This window comes from Zasmidium cellare (genome assembly GCF_010093935.1).
Source record: "Zasmidium cellare ATCC 36951 unplaced genomic scaffold M409scaffold_10, whole genome shotgun sequence".
NCBI classification, from domain to species: domain Eukaryota; kingdom Fungi; phylum Ascomycota; class Dothideomycetes; order Mycosphaerellales; family Mycosphaerellaceae; genus Zasmidium; species Zasmidium cellare.
The window spans coordinates 743064-768288 of record NW_022986954.1 but is presented as its reverse complement, the minus strand read 5'-3'; the positions used below and the strand labels follow the sequence as shown (position 1 = coordinate 768288).

The 25225-nt window shown below is 52.2% G+C and overlaps 8 protein-coding genes across 8 annotated transcripts; 5 read left to right on the top strand and 3 right to left on the bottom strand.

Annotated features, from left to right (window-relative positions):
• Positions 1-1020: 1020 nt before the first annotated feature.
• Positions 1021-2256, top strand: M409DRAFT_20650 (uncharacterized protein; the record flags this gene model as incomplete). Its single annotated transcript, XM_033805483.1, has 5 exons — positions 1021-1175; positions 1236-1632; positions 1692-1819; positions 1869-2078; positions 2148-2256. The coding sequence occupies 5 exons, from the start codon at positions 1021-1023 to the stop codon at positions 2254-2256; spliced, it is 999 nt and encodes a 332-aa protein (XP_033670320.1).
• Positions 2257-3029: 773 nt separating this feature from the next.
• On the top strand, positions 3030-4397 carry M409DRAFT_36161 (uncharacterized protein; the record flags this gene model as incomplete). The annotated part of the gene is made up of 1 exon (XM_033810506.1): positions 3030-4397. One exon carries the CDS (start codon positions 3030-3032, stop codon positions 4395-4397), a length of 1368 nt encoding a protein of 455 aa, XP_033670319.1.
• A 521-nt stretch (positions 4398-4918) lies between these two features.
• On the top strand, positions 4919-9707 carry M409DRAFT_52670 (carbohydrate-binding module family 50 protein; the record flags this gene model as incomplete). Its single annotated transcript, XM_033812141.1, has 2 exons — positions 4919-5003; positions 5053-9707. 2 exons carry the CDS (start codon positions 4919-4921, stop codon positions 9705-9707), a joined length of 4740 nt encoding a protein of 1579 aa, XP_033670318.1.
• Positions 9708-9785: 78 nt separating this feature from the next.
• On the bottom strand, positions 9786-13802 carry M409DRAFT_20647 (uncharacterized protein; the record flags this gene model as incomplete). Its single annotated transcript, XM_033805482.1, has 2 exons — positions 9786-12656; positions 12711-13802. The coding sequence occupies 2 exons, from the start codon at positions 13800-13802 to the stop codon at positions 9786-9788; spliced, it is 3963 nt and encodes a 1320-aa protein (XP_033670317.1).
• Positions 13803-14381: 579 nt separating this feature from the next.
• Positions 14382-16219, top strand: M409DRAFT_20646 (uncharacterized protein; the record flags this gene model as incomplete). Its single annotated transcript, XM_033805481.1, has 2 exons — positions 14382-14460; positions 14511-16219. The coding sequence occupies 2 exons, from the start codon at positions 14382-14384 to the stop codon at positions 16217-16219; spliced, it is 1788 nt and encodes a 595-aa protein (XP_033670316.1).
• Positions 16220-16650: 431 nt separating this feature from the next.
• M409DRAFT_65095 (uncharacterized protein) lies at positions 16651-18484 on the bottom strand (the record flags this gene model as incomplete). Its single annotated transcript, XM_033816370.1, has 5 exons — positions 16651-17317; positions 17396-17640; positions 17692-17832; positions 17885-18055; positions 18110-18484. 5 exons carry the CDS (start codon positions 18482-18484, stop codon positions 16651-16653), a joined length of 1599 nt encoding a protein of 532 aa, XP_033670315.1.
• Positions 18485-19073: 589 nt separating this feature from the next.
• On the top strand, positions 19074-21521 carry M409DRAFT_36195 (glycoside hydrolase family 31 protein; the record flags this gene model as incomplete). Its single annotated transcript, XM_033810515.1, has 1 exon — positions 19074-21521. The coding sequence occupies one exon, from the start codon at positions 19074-19076 to the stop codon at positions 21519-21521; it is 2448 nt and encodes an 815-aa protein (XP_033670314.1).
• A 60-nt stretch (positions 21522-21581) lies between these two features.
• Positions 21582-24914, bottom strand: M409DRAFT_20643 (glycoside hydrolase family 2 protein; the record flags this gene model as incomplete). The annotated part of the gene is made up of 5 exons (XM_033805480.1): positions 21582-22737; positions 22791-22983; positions 23033-23632; positions 23685-24287; positions 24338-24914. 5 exons carry the CDS (start codon positions 24912-24914, stop codon positions 21582-21584), a joined length of 3129 nt encoding a protein of 1042 aa, XP_033670313.1.
• Positions 24915-25225: the final 311 nt, after the last annotated feature.

The window sequence follows — 25225 nt, the reverse complement described above, 5'->3', positions numbered from 1 at the left end:
GTGTGTTCAATCACAAATTGTTGATAGGTTCTTGCCCTAGCAAATCTTAGTAACAACTGAATACGACTTTGTCACATTTGTTGCGGCTTTCGCTGCGTCGCTATGCTGCGAGATTCGCCGTGTTAGCATTCCTACAGAGCAGCCTCATACACTAGAGAGCGTCAGAATAGTACAGGTTAGGGCTAGGATTAATAAGAGTCTAGCCGTTTCTGGGTACAATGCAAGGCTTAAAACTGCCATGTGAAAACCAACACAGAGCTAAGATGGGCGCTAGTGTCTTCGAAACTTGGTCAGCATCTGTCCGCTCAAAAAGTCTCCAGCAAATCCATTTCGCTAACCTCGCACAGCGACAGATTCCGACATCTGCATCTGCCTCCACATCCCGCAAAAAAACTGATCGCGGAGCTCGCACTTTGCTATGAGCCTCTCGACTGCTCCATTGAGGCGCAGTCTTTGCGCTCTGAAGTAGCTTCGCATTGGTACCGGCGCCCTCCCCGTGCAGCTCTCATTGCGCGGTGTTACCAAGTTGGACGCAGCCACGTGGAAAACATGTGAAACGCTCGTAGCATGTAGATCGACGGAGACGTCTCCTTGTCAGGCACACTCCAGTCCAACGTTTTGGGTCAGGCTGTCTCAGGGAAGGCAGGTGTCGTCACGGCCAGAGAGCTGCGGCGAGCCTAACTCTCCGTAACTATGCCCTAGTACCGGCGGTGCCTGTGCGTTTACTTAATGCCAAGATCGTATTTCCCGCGAGCGAGACGCTAAGATCGATGATCTGCTTCAATGCGCAACATCCACTCTTTGCATTGAAGCAATGTGATGGCGAAGAATAGGGCAAAACTAGGGCAACGACGAATAGCGAAAATCGCTGCGTAAACAGCATTGCTGTCACGACCAAGGGCGTATAGACTTGGAGCATTTAATGCCAGCCCGTTGTCCAATGCCAACGCATCACCCAGCAAAGAAGCAGCAAGTAACTCTACAAACGCTCGTGCCTGTCTTTCCGCCCGAACCTCAATCATGAAGACCACTCAGATGAGTCTCGCCTGCGCACTCGCGGCCCTGGCGAAGACCTCTCTTGCTCAAATGGCCAATGGTCTTCCCATGAATGCCTACAACAGCAAAAACTGCGACAACGCTGTAGATCACATTGTGGAGGGCGACATCGGCAACCAGTAAGAGGAACATGCGCTACTCGTGTTACTGGGAGACGACTACTGACACGCCATGCGCAGGTACCCCGACTGTGGCACAATCTACTCGAGCGGTATTGGGGACCCGTATTTCGAGACAGACCCCGCCAAGGCGGGCAACTTTTTGGCGTGGTTTGATATACCCCAGGAGATCAGCACAGATCCACATTCGTGCAACATTATTTTGGCCTCTCGTGACACCTCAGGCGGTAGCCTGGTCTGCGGCGCGCCGCTGCACATCTTCACTCAGCCGGGGTGTATCCAAGCTTCTGTTCCAGCCGAGGATTTTGTTGTTACTTGGTGCTGCTCTACCAACTGCCAGGGCATCACCTCAAAGAAGCGATCCGAGCAAATCGAAGCACCCGCCGGGAAGGTCGCCGATGTGGCCGAGGTCAAGCGTAGCAACCCATTTGCTAAACGTCCTTGTGGCGTCACATGGGTAAGTTTGACCTTCATCACGGGGCAGATCCAATCAAGGCAGAGCTGACCATGCATCAGAGTGGCAAGGGCGCTGACGTCTACCCCGATGCCAATACCCCAATTCAAAAGGTTACCCCAACTTTGAGTTGCAACAGCGAAGCAGGTTGCACCTACAGCCAGGCCACTGCTGTCGAGGAGAGCACGACGTAAGCTATCAACCTCTGAAAGTAATACCTCTCACTAATGGACCATCAGCAATACTTTTATGGTCTCCTCGTCCACAGAAGCAGGACTCTTCGACATCATGTCCGAAACTCTCACGCTGGGCTACACCTTCAGCTCCGAGCAATCGCACACCGTCACTAAGACTCTGACTTTCGACTACAGTCAGGGTCAGAGCGGTTACGGTCAATGGATTCCCAACATGATGTGTTCGGACGGAGAGTTTGGCGGGAGCACTGACGGGTGTGTGGATCTCTCAATCGGGTTGTGCATAGGAGTCGAAGAACATTTTGCTAACGTTACTTTCATTAGGTGCGACGGGATTGAGAGCATCCCCAGTGGCCAACAAACTGCGTGCTGGCCGATTAAGCTTGCTGATGGATCTCCTGACGGTACTATTACCTTCCTCCCTATCAACTAGGAGAGTGAAGAGCTTAGAGAGGTCTCAGCAAAGTTATAGCGAGACAAATTGCTAGTTTGGCAGCTGCAGTATACAGGCGACGGAGAAAAATTAAAGGGGCTTGTGGACAATTGATCGTTAGATTTGCAATAGACTTACACTCATTTAAGTACCAGCTTGGCTATTACGTGTTAGGTGGTTTCTTTGGCTCCTTTAACTGGTACTTGTTGTTTACCCCATATAGTAGATACTCTAGCGCCACAATAGGGTCTACTAGCTATCCATTAAGTTATGTTTAGAATCTGGATATTGAGTACTCGCTTCTTGAGACTATAATTCATAAATAGCCTGTATATAGATATTGAGCTTGAGTGTCCCCAACGGAATTGACAAAGGTGCGGAATTTCTGGTCCCGGCGTGTGAGCGCAACGTCGGGCGTAGGCACCGTAATAGTGTGCAAGGCTTGGCTAGTGGCGACATTAGGGCCTTGCAGAAGGCTGGGTAGTGAGTGCCCAATTTTCAGATTGGCAGTCAATTTCTCCACACGAAACATGAGTCCACAGCAAAATTTGACTTCAAGGAACGACAATTGGGTATTCAAGTCGTCGCCGGAAGGCTATGGCATGCAAGGGTCGTCGTCGGCATAACTCTGGCAGTACAAGGATCCTCGGCAGGCCCCGTGCTGCCTTGTGAACCTCCTATTTTTGCAGACTTCTTGGCATCGAGACTTCAATCCATCCACCTCACGTCAACCCAACTTTACCGCCGCCACCATGGCGAAAGTGTGTGAAAACATGGCAGGAATTTGTCGAATCTCGAGAGCAGTGCCTCTCTCACGGCGCATTCTCGCTTCTCATCACACCACGACTCGAACATACGCCACTCCATCAAATATCCATCCAGTGGTCGCACCACCACGCCATCACAAGACTATCGTCATCGGATGCGGCAGCGCTGGGCTCAATGTCAGTCATCAGCTTCTACGAACTGGCCGATTTGCACAAGACGACATCGCCGCAGTCGATCCGGCCGAGTATCATCATTACCAACCAGGATGGACACTTGTCGGCGGCGGCCTTAAAACCAAAGAAGAACTGCGACGCCCTCTCAAGAGCTTGATCGATCCTCAACTCAAGTTCTACAACACTGGGGTAACCTCGTTCTTACCGAGTGACAACACCGTTACGTTGAGCAGCGGCGAAAAGCTTACGTACGATCATCTTGTTGTGGCACCTGGCATCACCTTGAACATCGACGCCATCAAGGGTCTTTCAGATGCCCTCGCAAACCCTGACTCGCACGTGAAGTCCATCTTCAGCTACAGCACTTGCGATCAGGTTTGGAGCGATATCACCAAGTTCCAAGGTGGCAATGCCATCTTCACTCACCCTTCTGGTCCCATCAAATGTGCAGGCGCTCCCCAGAAGATCATGTGGCTGGCACTTGACAAGTGGCAGAAGTCAGGTCTATACAACGTTCGAAACTCGAACTCATCCACCAAGATCTCGTTCGCCACAGCTCTTCCAGTCATGTTTGGCGTGCCAAAGTACAGCAAAGCACTCGATAAGCTTCGCAAAGAGCGAGGTGTTCAAGGATTGTTTGAGCATGATTTGGTGTCGATTGAGGGAAATACGGCGATCTTTGCTCGCCCTGGCAATCAGGATCAGGTCAAGAAGCATTTCGACTTTCTGCACGCAGTACCAAAGATGGGTCCTCATGGTTTCGTCAAGAACAGTGCTCTGGCGAACGCGGCAGGCTTTGTCGATGTAGATGATGCGACCACTCAACACAAGAAGTACTCAAACGTGTGGAGTTTGGGAGACGCCTCAAGCCTACCTACTTCTAAGACCGCCGCCGCCATTACAGCACAAGCACCGGTCTTGGTCAAGAACCTCATCAATGCTATAGACGGCACGCCAAGCGAGTCCAAGTATGACGGCTACACCTCCTGTCCTCTCCTGACAGAGTATGGCAAAGTCATGCTTGCCGAGTTCCGCTATGGTGGTGAGCCAAAAGAGACTTTTGGAAACTGGCTTCGAATCGACCAAGCCACGCCTCGTGGTGCCTTCTACCATCTCAAGAAAGACTTCTTTCCGTGGGTCTACTACAAGTCAATGGTCAAGGGCCAATGGGGCGGACCCAAGGGCTGGCTGCGGGATTGAGATTGAAGGGTCTCAAAGGAAGCGGCGCGCCAGTGGTCAATAATAGGGAATACGAGGATTGTTCTGCTTGTTTGAAAGCATGGTAAGGAGTTGAGGCTCAATACGATCAACTCCGGCAGCTGGCCATCGTCATTGAGAACATGAGAGGTCGGTCGCACCTTTCCTTTACCTCCTGCCAGCAATACAGGTCTTGCATCACTTTTTCCCCTTCAATCCTTGATTGAACATGTATACGATAGAGTCTCTTGTCGCTCCTCCTCCACGTGGAAAACTCATGGCGTTTTTCATCCCCTTGCACGGATTAATCTCTTTGTCGCGTTTGCGAAAGTCGGTCCCCTCGCGCTCCGCCTTTGTCCCATACCGAGAGGATATATCGTCTTGGCATACGTTGTAACTTTGTTGACCCCCCGGGTGGAGATTGGGAACCTCGTATAGTTGGACAAAAACAACCATCTACTTATGCGTTGAACAGCATTCCCCAGCCAGGTCATTTCTCGAGATACCGAAAGGTTTGACCGAAAATGGAGAGGTTTCGATTCATTGCGGCCAGCTTTGCACTTGTTAGTAGCCTGGTGGCTGCTCAGGGGCCATGCAATCCGACCAAAGGTAAGCTCGATGTGAAACTGCGATAAAGCAGTACTGACTAACATTGCAGGCCCTTGCCCACCACTCCCCGGCTTCACACAGGGCTTCACCAATGATTTCACATCACGACCAAATATACCTTCCGACTGGATTGTTGCCGACTACGCAGACCATCTCTTGAGCTTTAGCGACAAAGGCCTGGAGTTTAGACTCACCAAGGGCACAGACGCTCCTTACATCTGGACCAAGAATTACCTACTCTATGGCAAAGTCGAAGTCACACTACAATCGGCTCCCGGCATAGGCGTCATTTCCAGCGCGGTCTTGGTGTCCGACACTCATGACGAGATTGACTGGGAATGGAGCGGCAATGACTTTGCCTACAAAGTGCCTACTATCCAGACGAACTACTTCGGCAAAGGCGTCACAGGAAGTTGGGATCGAGGCACGCAGCCACAGGTCGAAAAGAACATGACGCAGAACTTCATGACCTATACGATTGACTGGAAGCCTGAGTCCATATCCTGGTCAATCGATGGAAACATTATTCGCACGCATTATGCCAAGGATAGCGACAACGATCAGCATCAGTATCCTCAATCGCCCTGCCGCTTCCATTTGGGTGTTTGGGATGCCGGAAATGAAGGCAACGCTTGGTATACGGTTTTATGGGCCGGTGGCCATACCGATTTGACCAAGTTTCCTTACAGCATTTTCATTAAGAGCGATTGCATTACGCCGTATAGATTCTGCGGACAATACAACTTCACGGATACGAGTGGTAGCAGCGACAGCGTGGCTTGCTTGAAAGAAACTCCTTCGTTGAACTCTACTGGTCTCGGTACCGGCACTGGCACTCTACAAACAAAGACGGGCGGCTCAGGTGGCTCGTCTGCTACTTGCTCTGCTGCGACCCCTGAGAAAACTCAACCAGGTACATCTGCAGGCTGCGCCAAGTACTATAACATCAAGGCGAGTAATAGCTGCGACGGCATCGCAAAGGAAGCCGGGATTGATGTGGACGACCTCCTGGATTGGAACCCTCAAATCGATGAGAACTGCTGGAACCTGTGGGCGAACTACGCCATCTGCGTATCACCTCCTGGACAATGCGATGGGTCTGGCAAGCCAGCTCTGCCGACGACATCTGACGGCTCTTCTTTGACTACGGCCACGATCAAGTACACTTCAACGATCACCGTGTTGAAATGTGCTTCGACAATAACGAATTGTCCAGCCGCTAGCAAGGCCGTGCCCGTGGTTTCGACGACCGTCTCAGAGTTCACCACTGTTTGTCCCGTGAGCGAGGTTGAGTCAATCTCATCTGTGGCTGCTGGGTCAGATTTGCCCGTTGGAGCAACTCCAATTCCTGGAGGTGACACGGTGCCTTCGTATCCCACTCCAACTGCAGCGTCAGAGGAAGATGTGGACGATGAAGAAGATTTCCCTGGGGCACCGCCAGCATACGAACATGATGAAGGTGACGAAGAGACTCCGACGCCGCCAATCGAGACCCCACCCTTCTATAAGGAAGATGATGAGGATCAAGATGATCATCCTCCTCCTGGAATGACAACAAGTAAAGTCGCGACGGTCTACACCATGATCTGCCCAGTCGAGAGCACGATCACCACTGGAGGCAGCACGATTACGAGCACTGGCAGTCAATTGACCACTTCGACCATCACGTCGACAAGTACAAAGACTCTGCCGATTGAGTCTGTAAGCTCTACTCTGCCCCCAGCACACACATCAGATGTGCCTGTCGAGTCTGTAGGCGTCTCTACACCACCGCCAGGATACGCCACCTCGGACATCACCACCGTGTACACCACAATCTGCCCAGTCGAAAGTATCATAACTACCAGTGGAACAACAACGACAAGCACAGGCACGAAGCTGACAACCTCGACAAGAACAGAGACGTACCAAACGACGCTGCCAGTCGAGGAATTCTCAACGCCGCCGCCTGGGTACACGACTTCCGATATTACTACGGTTTACACAACTATATGCCCAGTTGAGAGCACCATAATTACCTCAGGAACAACAAGTACAAGCACGGGGACCAAGCTTACCACGTCAACGAGAACGGAAACATTCGAGACGACGATTCCTTGCACAACGTCTTCATCTAGCATCATTCTCACATCGAGTACTGGTAGCTCCTCGATTCCGTATTATAACACGACCTCGTCAACCGTTTCGCAGCAGAACAGTACCTCGCCAGCCACAACTGCACCGCAGACCACGCCCCCAAGTTACGAAGAGTCAACCACAGAGTTGAGCAGCTCGACCTCGACAACGCCGCGGCCTCCAAGTTATGAAGAATCGTCGACGACATCAAGTAGCTCTCGCTCGACCAGCGTCTCCAAGACTACTCCTTCGAGCTATGAAGTGCCACCAACGAGTTCCAGTACCTCCAGCTCCACGAGCGTCTCCAAGACTAGTCCTCCGAGCTACGAAGAATCGTCAACAACATCAAGTAGCTCTAGCTCCACGACTCCTGCTACGAACCCACCACCTAGCTACGAAGAGCCGTCGACCATGCCAAGCAGCTCTAGCTCGACTACTTCTTCCAAGCCCATTCCATCGAGCTACGAAGAGCCGTCCACGATGACCAGCAGCTCCAGTTCCTCGACTTCCCCAACGACTGCTCCATCCAGCTATGTGCCACCCACTAGCAGTTCCTCAAGCACTGTACCTACAACAAGCCCATCGAAGACCACCACAACTTCCTCATCGGCAACAACCTGCATTCCTGCTACCACGGAGATTGTCTGCCCAAAGTGTAATGGCGCTGCATACTCTTGCGGCGATGGAAAAAGCTACGAGATAACCTGCGACGCCGACTACGTTGGGGGCGATCTCAAGTACATCGATTGTGGCGCCGACAAGAACCCGAAAGAAGCTTGTGCCAAAGAATGTGCGAAGACAACCGGCTGTAAGGGGTTCAGCGTCGTCGGATATCACTGCTATCTGAAGAAAAAGCTGTACCCCCTGAAAGCGTATGGTGGCTGTGTTGCTGGCAAGCTCGTCGAAGGACCGATCTGTTCGACTTCTTCGGAGACGCCAATCACCAAGGTCGAGACTCCATCTTCCAGCACCAGCACGAAAGTGTCTGAGACGACGAGCACAACACCAATACCGTCCAGTTATGGCCCACCCTCGTCGAGCACGGAGAGTAGTTCGAGTTCCTCTGCTACATCGCCCAGCAGCACTAAGCCGTTTGAATCGATGACTACTACTCCGATACCATCTAGCTATGGCCCGCCCTCATCAAGCACGTCAAGTAGTTCAAGCTCTTCAACACCAATCACCAAGGCAGAGACTTCGTCTTCCAGCAGTACGTCGACAACGAGCATACCGGCGCCATCCAGCTACGGTCCGCCCTCATCTTCCACAAGCAGTTCAAGCTCTTCAACTGCATCCTCAAGTAGCACGCCAGTGCCTTCAGGCTACGCCCCACCGTCATCGACAAGCCAGAGCAGCTCGTCAAGCCCCTCTTCAACGAAGACTTCGAGCACATCGTCCTCGACGAAGGTAGTCCCGACTACCTGCCCCACTGCTGGCTGCTTCACCTACGTCGATTGCTACAAAGAGATTCCAGGACGTGCTCTCAAAGCCAAATCGTTCGACAACAAGAATCTGACGACCCAGGCCTGTGCCGATTTCTGCCATGGCTACAATTATTTCGCTACGGAACACTCCACGGAATGCTATTGTGGCGACTCGCTCCCTACCGAGTGCACCAAGGCTACGGATGGACGCTGCAACATGCCTTGTGCCGCTGACAAGACGCAGATTTGTGGTGGTCCCGAAGGGTTGAGTCTATTTGAGAACACACTTTGCTCGCCTCCTCTGAGCAATACGACTACGAGCTCTTCATCGCTGTCTTCGTCTTCTTCGAGCACGAGCTCAAAGGCATCAAGCTCATCGTCGAGCATTTCATCCTCGGCCAGCAGCTCCTCCTCCTCGTCATCGTCGAAGGCGTCAACAAGCCGTAGCTCCAGTTCCAGCTCCAGTTCTCAATCCTCAAGCTCATCAACGGTAGCGACAACTCCACCAGTGTACACATCGCCGCCGTCCAGCCGCAGCAGCAGCAGCAAAAGTTCTTCGTGGTCAAGCTCATCAACAGCGCCGACTTCCCCGCCAGCCTACACTCCACCACCGTCAAGCAGCAGTAGCACACCCTCATCAACGTCCATATCGAAGGCCTCAGTACCATCAAGCTCCAGCTCGAGCTCATCCACGACATCAAGCTCGCCACTAGCCTACACTCCACCACCGCTACCCAGCACCAGCAGCACCGGCACCTCCAAACCCCCCTCCACCTCCAAAACAACCACCTCCCCAACCCCCGTCCCCACAGCCAACGAATATACCTACACCGGCTGCTACCTCTGCCCCAAAACTCGTGACGTCCTGCCCACCTACCACCAAACCAGCAACCTAACCGTCGAGCTCTGCGCCTCCAAAGCCAAAACCGCGGGCCACTCCATCTTCGGCATCAAGGACGGCTGGCAATGCTGGTCAGGCAACACGCTGGATTCTGCGGCGGTCAAGACGGGGCAGGAGATGTGTAATGTCGCTTGTCAGGGGAATGCTGGACAGTGTTGTGGTGGAGCGGATGCGTTTAGTGTTTATGAGATTGGCGGTGAGGCTGGGAGTCAGTACAAGCCAAGGGGGATCATGGGGAGAATGTTCGAGGGATTTTTTGCTTAAATGATTGTTATTGTTGTTGCGTTTAAGTAGACTGGAAAAAGGTCATTTTTCTGTACAGGGGTATCTCAAGATTCAATCCTACCTCCTCGACGGCCTCTCTTCCCACCCAACTCTGCCCTGCCTCCGTTTCGGCTTGGCGCTCGTGCTCGTCATCCTGCTCTGCACCCATGCCTCAGTAGGGTCACTATGACTGACAGGCTTGAATCTCCCGTTGAAAGCCACTCCCATAGCACCCGCAAAGAACTTCTGGATGGCAGGGAAAGAATGAATGTGCGGCCGAATCTTCTCCAGGATCCTCCCATCTAGGCCCCTTTCGATCCCTGCTTTGAGAACTTTGACGCCTTTCCGACCGGTCCATTTCCCCGGTTGGCCGTACAGTCGGACTGCTTGGACGAGACAGACAGCGCCAATGGATGTGTATTGCTCGGTGGATAGAGAGCGAGGGTTTTCGGCGACGTCGGATGCTGATGTCGGAAAGCGGTCTCGAACCTGTTTGTCGTTGCGATGTAGACCCAGGACATCGTAGCGGACGAGCTCATCGTACATCTCGTCGTTGTGGCGCTCGGCGGCTAAGTCCAAGACCTCACGGTAGTCTTTTGTCAGCCAGGCGCCTTTCTCCAGCAGAGCGTGTGCCATTTCCACGCGATCGAAGTCGACGGCTTGGTACAGGGCTGAGATATATCTTCCTCCTGGGACGAAGAGTTTGGCGTCATTCCTCAGGAGTAATTTCATGGCGTCGTAGTGACCTTCCACGACGGCTGCAATCAAAGGGTTGCTGTACTGCCCGCCAGGTGCGTTGACCGAAGCCCCCGACTCGATGAGCAGATCCATGATATCTACGTCGCCCTTCGACGCAGCAGCTTGAAGTGCGGTGCCGTACTTGACGGACGGGGCATCAACACACTGATGCTCGCGAAGCATATTCAAAAGTCCGTCTTGGTCGCCACTAAGCACTTTCTCGACGAACTCGTCGCCAGGAAGGACCATCCTCGTTCCGATCGTGTTTGCAATGATTTCTTCCTCCACAATTCGCTTGCCGCCATCGAGCCTGTTCGTCAAAGTGTTGAAGCTCTTGCCGCGCAGAAAACTGTCCATCTCCCAAGGCCGGGCAGTTTCACGCCGATAGGCGTCCTCGACGTTGGACACATAGACCTCTGCTTCGACGTCGACCGACTCGCCACCAACGACATTCAGACGAACTGTCGCTGGTTTACGGACCAGTCGAGTTCTACTCCACTCTGATCTTCCGCTATTGCGTTCATCAAACAGATGCTTAGGCCCCTTCTCTTCGTAAAGATGGTCAAGGCAAGCCAACGCCTCCGAGGAGAGACCGAAGATCAGGAATCCAGGTGTCTCGTCGTCATCTCTTTCAGCTCGCTCAACATACGCCAAGCTGTAACTCGAGAGACGAAATCGTTTGTATCCAGGGAGCGTCGCTGGTGTCATGCACTCTGCGGCGGACTGTATCGATTGGTCGATATTGCACCAGTCGCGAGAGCCAGTCACGATACGCCGGCCTTGTTGCGAGGAGTACGTTCCCTCAGTGTGGATGAATGATTGGGCCTGACAACGTAGTACGCTTGGGAACATCAGTGTTCCATATACAAATAGCGGTTTGCCGAATCTTGTCTGGCTCAGCAGTTCGAGTTGAGAGAAGCGGTTCTTGGCCGCCAGCAAATATGATGGCGTGAAGGTTGTAGGCGGTATCCCGATCTTGGTGCACCTCGCGGTGGTCTCTGCATCTGCCTGCCCTGGCGCAGTTGGCATTTCTGCATTGATGGTGTAGACGCCATTGGTTTCCTTCGGGCGGGCTACTTGCTTAGGTATTGGTTTCGGTCGAGACTCATCAGGTAGCTCTGAAAAGCGAACTTGTCGTTCATCAGTACCGTTCTTCTTCTTCCGTCCTATGGTTTCCAAAGCGCCAGTTTGTGGAGTCAACGTTAGCGGCTTGTAAGGAACATCTCGGCTGCCGTCCAGGAGGCAAATCCTGCCAATGTCGTGCGTGAGATGTACACCGAGAAGATGTTCGTGAAGCGAGTCAAAGCTATCGAAGAGCTGTAGTGCCAACCCTTTGGGTGGGTCGCATCTCGGGTACGGGCAAGCAAGGCCATTGCTCCCAACGTATTGAGTTGACTCAGGGACTGCGACATCTTGGTGTGGGAGCTGTTCGATTCCATTTGAAGCATCGATTTTGTTTGTCTCCTTGGGTACAGACGTCAAGTGTATGCCAGTCTGATCCACTTCGGCGACATCGGTGACTTCGTCTGTCGTAGCAGGTGCTCCTCTTGCATCACTGGCCTCTAGGACCACCGCAAACGAGTCTTCGGAATCCAGTCCTTGCAGCTCCGTGACGTCTTCCAAGACATGATTTGAAAGCTTTGGCGGTTGGTTGTAAGCCACAATCGTCGTCTCAGAGTCTTCAACTATCGGCGAGATGTAGTTCGACGGAGATTCGATCAACGCAGGAGCGGAGTTCAAGTTCACTGGAATCCAGGTACCTTGCTCTGTGATATCTTCCAGCTGTTCAAGACTGCTGTCGCTCTCACTGCTATCGGTGGACATGGAGTCCATCGAATCGGATCTAGCAGGGCTCGACAGCTGTGATCGAGTGCTGCAACATAAGCCGTAATACGGCATCGGGCCATCGAGCTTAAAGATCCGGCGAACGAGATCACGGGAGTCGAGTCTCTTCGCCTCGTCCTGATTGCACATGAACCTGACGATCGTGGTGAGCTGGGCGTCTTCGGGGAAGTCTGACGCCAGCAAGGCCGTGTTGAGCTGCTGCAGCCAGTCATCGATTGCTTTCTGGTTCCGTTGGTACACCGTCGAATTGGAACCGGTGCTTTGGAAGAAGGCTTGGAGATCCTCAATTGATCGCCCCGCAAGCACTGTGACCATCTCGAGGAAAACGCAGCCTAACGACCAGATGTCGCTCGCGAATGTCCTGGTCTGCAGACATGATCAGTGAAGCTCACCACAAGGATAGAGTGCACGGTAACATACGCCAGAAGCTGTTTCCGGGGCAGCATACTTGGTTGTGAAGAACCTATCGGTGTCGCCGACCGTGGACTCTGTATTGTCCTCTGATTCTTCTGTCCGAGGTTTCGCAGTGCCGAAGTCTGCAATCAACACCCTGCTGCCTTTAACGAGGATGTTCGCAGGCTTAATGTCCTTATGCTGGACTCGTGTCGTGTCGTTGTTGTGAAGATAGTTGATTGCAGTGGCAATGCAGCCGAAGAAACTACGCAGTCGAATGACGCGATCGTCAGCTTCATTCGGTCGAGGCACTTGTTTCAAGAACGTCGCTAGATTCTTGTCTGCCACCGGCTGGGTCAAGAGCCCAATGTATCTGTTGTCGGTATATGAGCCGACTAGCTTGACAATATGCTTATGCTTCAGTTTTTGTAGCACGTTGAGCTCGTTCTGGAAGAGTTGCAGGTTTCTCTTTTCTTTTCTCTCATCGAATAAATGGCGGGCCATTCTCTTGAGTGCAAAATGCTGTGCTGTGCTTTTGCCGACCACATCCTCAACTGTGGCGAAGCCTCCGTGACCAAGGACCGTTCTCGGCTTCTCGTGAAAGAACTTGTCGGCGCTGCTATGCTTGAGATGCAAATGCGGTGCGCGACCAGATTCCAGCATCTTACCAGGCCCACAGAACTCTCGCTCTGACAGCACATTGTCTTGATAGTGGAGAAACCGCATCCTGTCCTGGCCTGCCAAAGCATCCGGAAGATTGCCTTCGTGGTACGGCAAATAGAAATCCGTTCGACCTTCTTTGATGAAAACGTCCATGAAACTCTCGAGCCCGGTCTGATGCAGGACCACAAACGTTCGTGGCAGGTACGCCCATTTCTTCCTCCCAATGGCTTGTAGTAACGTTGAAATCTTGTCGTACACCGAGTCGCGAAGATGAATTGCTGCTGGATCTGTGGCATGTCGCGATCGTAAGCCAAAAGTTTCCAGACTGTCGTAAAACTCCTCAATGGGCATGAAGTGGTCGATCGCAGCCTCGGCCAAACCGCTGCATACTCGGGCAATCTTTTGTTTCTTGTGACATCGACGTGGACCATGCCAGGGACCGATGCGTGACTCCATCTTGAGGTTGATGAGGGACGGAGACAACTGGAAGGGAGGATAGAGAGGTTAGAGGTAGGGGAGGGGAAATTATCAGGCCATCTGGCGCAAGTATGTGCCGACTCATCATCATGGCGGTGATGATGATGGGGCCAAGGAATGTGGGAAGCAACTTGACGCCTTGTGGCGGCTGGCTTCTTCACAGTGACTAACAGGCGGCCTCCAGGCCCAGCTGGAGCTGCGCCTCTGGTGCGGTGAGGAGATGTTAGCAGGATACAGAAGATCGGCAGCTTGAGAACGACGCATCTGTGTAGTTAAATAAGGCGGACAACCACGTGTGTGCAGTGCAATGAGGCGAGGTCCTTGCAGCTGCGGCGGATGGAGGGTGGGCGATGCAGCTGTGTGGTCGCCAGCTGCCCTGTACAGCCTCAGGATGAGCAGCAAGCCGCCCATTGCACCAGGCCATTCCGCGTTAGGCCATTCTGCTTTGGTGTGTCGAATGACCTATATGGAAGGGAAGCGATGCCATTGCACAACAGTAAGGCATCTTTGACATTTCTGCCTCATTGAACTCCCTCAAGACTTGCTGATCAGATCGATATGGATCCTGTCACTGCCGCCGGCATTGGTTTGAGTGTGGCATCTCTTGCCCTGCAAGTGTTTTCAGGATGTGTGAAAGGTGAACAATCATTTTATCCCTCCCAGATCGCAGCAGCTGATGTAAGGAAGGGTACCAGATGTTCATCGATGTCAAAGGCATGCCAAAGGAATACGAGCACCTACGAACTCGCATGCGAATAGAGCAGTCTCGATGCCTCCATTGGGGCGAGAGTATCGGACTCATCGAGGAGATGCTTGACGAGCCAAGCAAACTTCTTCAGCTCAATCACAATCTCGTTCTGGACATCCTGCATCAAATACAGACTTCCTTTCGAACGAGCCTAGAGATCAGCTACAAGTACGATGCCGTGGCCAATGGAAAGGGCATCATGATCAACGGGACGCATCATGATTCTGCCAACGGCTCGACAAACGTTCGCGTTGAGGAGTCGCCAAAGCGCCGCCCCTTGATTCTGCAAAAGACTTTGGACCTGTGGGAGAAAGGGGGGCGTGTAGCATCCAAAGTGGAGTGGGCCATGATCAAGAAAGGCGGATTTGAGAAGCTGATCGCCAGATTGATCCAGTACAACGATCGGATGGAGTCCTTCCTCGACAGAAGCGCACTGGAGGATGTCCGATTGATGCAGGCCCAGTCGAATCTCACAATGCTCCAGATGGCAGATAAAGTCGAACAAGTCCGCGCTCTCGTTGAAGCCATGCACATAGCAAGAAGCGATGCAGACGAAGGCGTGTCACTCTCGCGAGCCACGACGTTGAAGGGCGAGCCCAGTCCGGAGGAGGAGAATTTAGTGTCTCTGGCGGTCTTCAAAGCGCATCATCTGAAGATTGAAATGGACCCAGCGCCGGGCGAAGGTCTGCTAATACCACCAAATGCGCTGTTATTCGATGATAATCTCAAGCCCTCCGGCCGCCAGTCTGCAAATCTCAGAGGCCGCCACGTGTGGGTAGAGTGGCGTGAAAGTGTGGAGGAATGTTTGTCGCAAAAGGAGTATCGCGAGACGGTCGAAGGGCGAGTGAAGAAACTCGCAGCAATTCTGACTGCTCCGGACAAGCCCAAGGAGTTCAGATCACCGCAATGCGTCGGCTACTGTCAAAGTCAACAAGGACCAAAGGCAAGATACGGGCTGGTGTACGAGTGGCCACCTGAAGTCGACAACACCAATGCCGAATTCGTGTCCCTGCGCCAACTGTTGTTCTCGCTCAAAAGGCCGCCCACCCTGAACGCTCGAGTAGCGATCGCAAAGATGCTGGCTGCGGCGCTTCTTTGTGTCCACGCAGTGAACTGGATCCACAAAGATATTCGCAGCGAGAATGTGCTCTTCGCATCAGGCCCTGACCATTCCATCGACCTCACGAAGCCCATCCTTTCTGGATTCGAGTTCTCGCGGCCGGCCGTGCCAGAGGCCGTCACCGTTTCCCATCAATTCTCGCCTGAGCACGACTTGTATCGACATCCTGATCTTTTGAAAGTCGATGCTACCAGATCGCTCAAATCTCATGACATCTACAGCCTTGGACTGGTACTCGCGGAGATCGCGTTATGGCAGCCCGTCGAGGACATCGCTCAGATCGAAGTGCGCAGGAGGGAGATTCCATCGGTGAGGGCACGCATGTTGGGTGAAAAGTTACATGTCCTCGAGAGGATCGATGAGCGAGCCGGTTGGACTTACGCCGACGTGGTGAGAGATTGCGTAGAGGGAGGCTCGGCATTGAATCTGGTGGCTGGTATGAACGAGGAGGATCCCGATGTTGGAGCACAGCTTTCCAATGCTCTCTATCAGAAGGTCGTGCAGAAGCTGCAGTCAATCAAGATGTAGTAATAGTATATTATCCGTCAACGGAGAGTGAGGTTTGGCAGAAGATGATGGTGTCCATTGCGTTCGCAGGAGGACCGTGATGTGGAGCCGAACCGGGTCCGTGCCACGCGATTTGACTTCAGCCTCAGAACAACAACAACAAATAATAGAACCACTTTCTCCTCACAGAATGCAATATCCAGCTCCGCAGTAAGAACGAGGCAATGAAGAAAATAAACTTCTGTAAGCAGTCTTATTTGTCATTGACCTGGCATACAATCTCGGTCGAAAAGCAGAATTGTTGATGGAACCGGACACAGTCCTCCAGTCTGGATTGTTTTACTCTTGAGCGTATAATCGCAATGATTCCTGCCGCCGTGGATGTGGAATGAATGATACGCAGAATAGAACCACTGCCTGACGTACCCGGTGTCTAGTATTTCGACCAGCTATCACTCAAGCTTAACCGTGGACACCAACACGTCCGTCGAGCAGTCCACCTTCAAATGATCTGCACGGAACTCGTCGACCTTCACAGAATGGAACTTCCGAGCAGGAACCTTTTGTTCGAACAACACATCCATCTCTCCTGGGCTCAGGCCCTTCGTTTCCGGCAACCGATAGTATGTCCACACCCACGACAGCAGAGCGAAACCACACCACACAAAACCACCCTTGCCTCGAAGATTCCAAGCCGTAGGATTTAACAAGGGATTCTGGAGCTGGTTAGCTGCGATTGATACAATGTTGAAGCAATTCCTAGCCAAGGCCACGGTCTTTATTCTCAGCCGTGTTGAAGGCATCTCGGCTACCAGGCAATAGCACACCGGTCCAACGGTGATGCCGTACGCGAAAGTGAAGATGAACATCAAGGCTCCTGTTGCGTAGGCAATTGCTTCAGACAATGCTGGAATTCCCATAAAGCCGACAATTACCAGAATCCAGAACATGACGAAAAGGCCCCAGAGGTACAACGATCGGCGGCCGACATATTGAAGTATCCACCAGGCTGCAAGTGTTCCCGCAAGGCCCATCAGATTGTGCCCGATTCCGAGATCGAATGACTGAACGGGATCGAGGCCAGCTTGCTCCATGAAGTAAGTGACACTTCCTCCGAACCTGTGTAGAAATGCATATTAGCAGGGGCTCAAGTGCAGCAGTCTCAAAAACGGAGACGATCTACTGCGTAAAACGTACCAGGTACCACAAGTGACTTGGATGATCCAAACAGCACAAGCGATCTCAGTACGGCGTCGATCGGTCCCCTTGAAGCACTCTTTGTATGAAGTCCCTGAGCTGACGGCCTTCTCGTGTGCGTTGGTGTGGATGATCATTGCAATGTTTCGGTCGACGTCGTAGTCGGTGTTCGCCTTGGAGACCAAGCTTTGCAAGGCCTTCTTTGCCTCGTCGATACGGTCATGTCGTACCAACCACCATGGCGACTACGAGCACATCAGCCAGTCAATCTCTCAAGCGACCCGTTGAAAGCATACCTCTGGTGCCAGAAGGACTCCAATTATGATTGGAATTGGCCACACCCACTGAGTAGCATAAGGTATACGCCATCCCCATTGATCGGTACGGTTCAGCAGGCCGCGAAGCACACCCGTGGAAATTGTTTGACCTATCACCCACTGGAACTAAGGTCAGAAGTTTGTCCGCTAGATCCATGCCAAAAGGTCTTACACAGGCATTGTTCCAAGTCGTCAGTATCGGCCGCAGTACCGGCGGTGAGATATCCGCAGCGTATTTCGTCGTCAAGGTCTGAAAGGCTCCCCAGGGCAGGCCGCAGAGAATTTCGCCTGCGAAGAGCATTCCAATGCTCTGTGCGAAGAACATCATGAAGATGACCCCAATCTACGACGTCTTGTCAGCAATCGACTATCAAGCGATCCGAGCAGCACGTCCTACCATCATGACCAGCGCTCCAAGCATAGTTTTCTTGTATCCATAACGCTCTGCAAGAAATCCAGCCACCCAGAGTCCAATGATTTCGCCAATCTGGACGCCATTCTGCAGACCTGACTGCCACGAAGCAGTCAACTGGTACGTGCCATCACCGACCGGCTTTCCAAATCGCTTTTGGAATGACGGATAGCCGAAGAAGCCTCCCAGCAAGGCAGTATCATAGCCTTCCATGATGAGAGACAAGGACAAGACGAACGAGAACATGGTGGCCTTGGGATACATGCGAATGGCTTGGGCGAAGGTCATCTTCTTTTCGAACTCGGTGGCCACGTGGGCGTCTTGGGTGACCTCGCCTATGTTCTTGATACTGTCTGCCATCTTCTCGAGAACGACATCGTCGAGACGGACCGCGGTAACGCCATCTGGATCGTTCGTCGAGTCTGACAGGACCCTTTCGATGGTGGTGTCGGTGTTCAACTCTTCTTTCTTGGACGCCATATTGTTAGTCAACGAAGAGGTGAGGAGAAGCCTTGCGAATCAAGCATGAACGGTGTCTAGGCGACCACGACAAGACCGAAGAGAGTGAGCTAAGAAACGTGCCAATGCTACTTGAGCCCACATATATGGCACTGCCGTCTCCTTCGTGCGGAGCTATGTCCCACTCTGAAGGATCCCACACGGCATTGCCATGAAGAACGACCCCAGGTTTCCTCCGCGTTCTCCTCCACATCGACCAACGCAAAGGGATTCGGGGCTGTCGGGGCCGATCTCAATGCGGCGTGCCGATCTTACCGCCTTTCTGCGGTTTTCGCTCTGATGTGCCCATTGAAAGGCACTCCCTCTGTACTTGCAGTCACGAGGTACAAGCTTGATCTAGGAACGTTCTGGAATATCATTGCACTGGCCCAACACAGCCAGCCATACACTCCCAAACTGACGCATTGGTCTCAAGGAACAGTCAAACACCATGCAAATACGAGCCGAGTCGCCACGAGCCAGCGTTGTTGGTGGCGAGAAAGACCAGCAGTACAGATTTACAGTACTCGGTGATGGCTTACTCCGAATGGAATGGGCTCCAGACTCCGTGTTTGAAGACCGACCATCAGCCTTTGCAATGTACCGAGACAAAGCAAAGATTCCCAAATACAAAGTCGAAGAGTCGGACGACAAGCTCGAGATCATCACCTCCCGTTTCCAGCTCACATATAACAAGCGCGAGTTTGCAGCCCATGGTCTCTATGCCTTGGTTTTCGGCTTCACTAGAAGTCTGTGGCGTTTCAAGGAACAAGGCCAGCCTAATCTGGGAGGAACATACCGCACACTGGACAATTACGACGGACGTATCAATCGAGAGGATGGCACGCCAATACCGCTTGAGGAGGGCGTTGTGTCTCCGAAAGGATATGCACTTCTCGACGACTCAAGCTCTATGCTCTTTAGCGATGATGGCTTCGTGGCATCTCGAAAGCCCGGACCCGATAGAATAGACTGTTACTTGTTTGCATATGGACATGACTATCGCCAGGCTATCAAAGCTCTGTACAGCATCTCTGGACCTCCACCTGTGCTGCCAAGGTGGACGCTGGGTAACTGGTGGAGTCGATACTACGAATATACCACCAAGTCATACCTGGCTCTGATGGATCGATTTCGACAAGAGGGCATCCCTTTGTCTGTGGCTGTGATCGACATGGACTGGCATCTCGTCGACGACCCGAAGGTGATCGAAGCAGGGCAGACGGGATGGACGGGCTATACATGGAACAAGAAGCTCTTCCCAGATCCTCCCAAATTTCTCGAGGAACTACACAAGCGCAATCTCAAGGTCACGCTCAACGACCATCCAGCCGATGGCATTCATAGCTACGAAGATGTGTACGCAGATGTGGCCAAGGCTGTGGGACATGACGCTTCAGATGGTGCCCCAATACCGTTCGATGCAGTCAATAGAGACTACCTGAAGGCTTACTTTGAGATTGTCCTGGGTTCGCTTGAGAAAGATGGATGTGACTTCTGGTGGATTGATTGGCAACAGGGCTCTTTCTCGCTTTTGAAAGATGTTGATCCCTTGTGGGTGCTGAACCATTTTCACTTCCTTCGCAACAGTCAGATCACAACCAACTCAGAGCCGGTGATCTTCTCTAGATATGCAGGACCAGGAAGTCATCGATATCCCGTGGGCTTTTCCGGCGACACGTACACCACCTGGGCCAGCCTCGACTTTCAACCACAGTTCACTGCCATGGCGTCCAACATTGGCTACGGTTGGTGGAGTCACGATATCGGAGGACACATGCTTGGTGTCAAAGATGACGAACTGATCGTACGTTGGATCCAATTCGGTGTCTTCTCGCCCATCATGCGGCTCCACTCGACCAAGAATCGATGGGTCACCAAGGAACCGTGGAGAATGTCTGCCCAGCCACGAAGCATCGTCACGAACTTTCTTCAACTACGACACCGTCTAATACCTTACTTACAGATCATGAACCATCGAGCGGCCTTCCACGGCGAGCCTCTAGTTCAGCCCATGTATTGGTCATATCCCAAGCATGACGAGGCTTACAAAGTACCTAATCAGTACTTCTTCGGCTCTGAAATGATCGTGATGCCAATCACCACACCGCAGGACAAATCACTCGGACTTGGCAAAGTCAAAGGCTGGCTACCCCCTGGAAGATATGTGGATTTCTTCACCGGCATGACGTACACAGGCGGAAGAGAGATGTGGTTCAGCCGTGAGCTCGATCACGTTCCTATGTTATTACCAGCAGGCTCGATCGTACCCATAGAGAGTTCGCTTGTGCCTCTGAATGGAGGAGAAAGACCTGACCCTGTTCAAATCTGCATATATGTTGCCCCTGGCGCAGATGGCTCCTTCGACTTGCTTGAGGAGCCCGGGAACAAGACAAAGTCAGCTTCCGAAGATCCAGCCAACTGGGATCGGATCCCAATCAAGTTTACACAAGCCGACGGTACTCTGCTAATCGGCCCTGCTAAGCTTGCAAGCAAGAACAAAGCCAGCCCTCGGTCCTGGAGTGTACGCGTCTTGGGTATTGAGAGACCTGCAAACGTTCGAGCCACAGCAGATGACGTTTCACTGGAGGTTGAAGTCGTTCAGGAAGGCAACGGTGTTTTGATCAATCTCAAAGACGAGCACTTCTCTCCAACAGCGGCCATCTCCATTGAGCTTGGCTCGAAGTCGGAACTTCAACAAAATCGACCTATGGAGTTGACTGAGAAGATCATTCAGAATGCACAGATTGATTATGATATCAAGGACAAAGTCTGGGCTGTTCTGAGCGATGACACACTGACTTCATCGGCTCGTTTGGTGCGGTTACAGACGTTGGAGATGAGTGAGAATCTACGGCTTGTCTTGACGGAGTATCTGTCAGCCTTGTCTGAAGATTGAGATGGTCTATCGTCAGTCTATATAGATGCATAAAATCTCGTCTAGCTACTTTGAGACCTTTTAAATGGTCTCCAGCAAGAACTCAAATCGATAAGGCTGGCATTTCACCTGATCAACCTCCTTCACCCCTGGACCGCAAGCCGCAGTGCCCACTCCTGCAACCTTTGCATCCAATCGCAACAATGTGGGATCCTCTTCCACTAGATCAGGTGGATGCTTCGCGTTCTGGATATTCTCATCGGTATATCTCGACACCGCGAAGCTGAAGCCATCTGCGTTGCCAGCGTTAGGCTGAGAGGCTCGAATACCTCGCCCAGCCCAGTGAGTTCCAGTAAGTGCCAACCATTTGGTACCCATCCTGTTGCCGTTCTCTTGCGGCACATCATATGGCGTGTGTAGCCTCGCCACGTCGTCAACTTCCCAGATGCCTATCCTTTGGGCTTCTTTCTTATCCGGGTAGCTTTCACCTGGACCGAGACCTAGCCAACGAGCTTGGTCCAAGGCTTTGTTCAGGCGGAGATTGAGCCCGATCCTTGGCACATGTTTGGGTTGCGAGCCAGTTGGTGTCAATGAAGTGAGTATGTGGAGAGATCCAGAGGTATCGATGCGATATTCCACTTCGCAATCCCAACCCCAGGCGAGGACTGGTGGGGAGAGGAAGAGCTTGGTTTTGACGATGATGCCCGCGTTGTCAGAACTCTCGACTGCGAAAGAACGAAGGTTATACGTAAGGCTGTCAACACCGAACCTTTGCCAGTATGGTAGAGTGTTCGAAGCATCGTTATCCGTCGACGGGCGCCAGGAACTGGGCGCGAGGCCAAAACCACGTCCTCCCGTGTTGTCGATTATGGCTTGGTCATTGCAGTGCCACTCAATCAGGGCGCCGCGAGTAGGGTCAAAAGAAAAAACAAAATAGTCGCCTGTGATCGTCACCTTCGTCGGTGTTGATACTACATGTATCTCGTTCTGCGCTTTTTGTAGGGAACGGGAGCCTGTCAGAAGAGTCTTCGATGTTGGCGGAAGTCTGATTTGCTTCCACGCAATCTCGTGGCCGGATTCTGCCCAGTCAGTTGAGTACTTGAGCTTCAGTGAGATGGTCAGGTAGGCTTCTCCGGTGTGATGGCTCTTGAGGATCTCCTCTGGTATGACCATGTCCGCTTTCTGCTTTGCTTTCACTGCAGGTAGTGTCAATTCTTCAGCAGCCAGGATATCACTTCTACATTCCTCAGATTAGCCATTGATTCTTTCGAATCCCACAGTGGACATTACCGATCGCTGAAATCTTCAAGCTTGTACGTGGCACGCAGATCCCCCAAGTCAATAAAATCGTAGCGATTCAGGATGAGTAGTTTCCCATCTTTGTATTCCAGTCCAACAGGTTCAAACGCTTTCTTCAATTCATGCAGCCCGGGTGTTGGTTCGTGCTTGCTGTTGAGTAGTCCGTCCATGACAAAGGTGCCATCTACCGCGTGTCAGTCTTCAGCCTTTCATTCTACCTCAACCAAGCATACCGTTCGGTACGTCTCCAAAGTCTCCACCGTATGCATAGAATCCTTCGTCCTCTTTCCAAAGTCCATGGTTGGCCCACTCCCAGATGAAGCCTCCTTGAAGACGAGGGTTGCTTCTAAACGCTTCTTCATAGTCGTGAAGCAAGCCAGGTCCATTGCCCATGGCATGAGCATACTCGCAGAGCACAACAGGCTTTTCGAATTTGCCGTGCGTAACGCCTTCTTCACTGGCCAATTTCAACAGTCTCTCAACTGACGCATACATGTATGAGAACATGTCTGCGGTCTTAGCTTTCGCGTCCCCTTCGTAGTGAACAAGACGTCCAGGGTCAAAGTCTTTGGCGTAGTGATACATGGCCTCGTGATTGGCGCCGTAGAAAGCTTCATTGCCGAGACTCCACATAATGACCGATGTGTGGTTTTTGTCTCGTTGTACGACGGACCTCATGCGGTCAAGATACGCTTCCTTCCACGCTGGGCTATCAGACGTGAACTTTGCTGCTTGAGGGAAAGCGAGCTTCTTCCTTTCCTCGTAGTCCATGGATTCGGGGATGTCCAGGGGACGAGCGACTGCGTCGTAGAAGCCATGGCATTCCAGATCAGCTGCAAAAGCCAAACATCAGCAAACGTCGTTTGGCTTTGCGTTCACACTCACCTTCAGCCATAACCCACAACCCGAGCTCATCACAGAGATCAAGCAGTCGAGGATCGTTTGGTTGATGCGAGAGACGAAGGGCGTTGATGTTGTGCGTTTTCATTAGCAGCAGGTCTTTCTTAGCAAAGTCGAAGGGTACAGCTCGGCCAAAGAGCGGATGATGTTCGTGACGGTTCACACCCCGAAGCCGGATAGGTACTCCATTCACTGTCATCAGGCCGCGAAGAAGTTCGACCTTGCGGAAGCCAATTCGCTGGTGAACGACGTCTCGCTCATCGGAGCTGTCAGTGCTCCAAGATATCTCAACTTCGTAGAGGTGTGGTGTCTCTGCAGTCCACTTTGTAGGGTTTCTAACGTCCAGAGTGAGTTGGACTCGTTTCGTGTCCGGTTTGATAGTGGCATGAGCTCTTCCAAGCACACTGCCTCCATGTTTGGCCAGCGCAGACAAAGTAAGTGCCACAGTCCCGCCTTTCTCTGTGCGAACGTCAACGGTCGCCCGCAGTGTAGCATGACGGTAATCTTTGTCTAGATCAGTTTCCAAGAAATAGTCATCAATCCTTTCGTCTCTTGGAAACGCTATGAGATGCACGTCACGAAAGACGCCTGCTCAAGATTAATATACAGCGGCCAAGAACGGTCGTCGAATAGCTTACCTGAAAGCCACCATTGATCCTGGTCTTCGATATACGTGCCATCTGACCATTGATAGACCCTGACTTGTAGTTCGTTTGAGTCATTGAAATTGACAAAATCCGAAATGTCGAACTCTGAGGCATTGCGAGAGCCTTGCGCGTATCCAACCAGAGTTCCATTCACCCAAACATGGTAAGCACTGTCAACTCCATCAAACCTGAGCCTGACCTGGTGCTGTTTCCATGCAGACGGGACCTTAAAGTCCCGACGATATGTTCCAGTAGGATTCTCAGTGGGTACTTCTGGAGGACAGACCGGTATTGGGTACTGTACATTCGTGTACCATGGGTTTCCATGGCCTTGGAGCTGCCAGTGTCCGGGAACGACTAGCTTGCCGAATGCCGTAGTTCGGTCGTCCGGACCAGGAGCAGCCAAAGCAGTGGATGCAAGGTGGAAGTCCCAGGTGCCATTGAGGAGTATGGCCGACTCTGGTATCCAGTAAGATCGAGTTGGGAGACAATTCCGTCTCACCACAGCCTCATTGCAGTAGTCTGGTCGGTCTTCGTCCTCACGCTCTGATATACCTCTGGAAGGCATATTCAGAGGTACAAGTGGTGAGGTATACCGCACAACCATCTATGAGAGTCAGTTGCGTTCTCAATCGTTGCCAATGAGGACGTGTACTCAATGTAGCAAACTAAACGAGCTGTGAACAGGTAGCACGGGGATGTCGGAGCCGAGTTGTCGAATTGAGTTCGAGGCGACAATCACGTTGCCGCTTTGCCAGCACCGTAAGGATTCGGAGGATTTTTGAGCATTGCGAGGAGGCCCAAACCCCGCACCTATCCCAAACACCATTTTCTCGTCGGTCCGTCTCGGTGCGATGAAAATGCAAGACAAGACTTTCG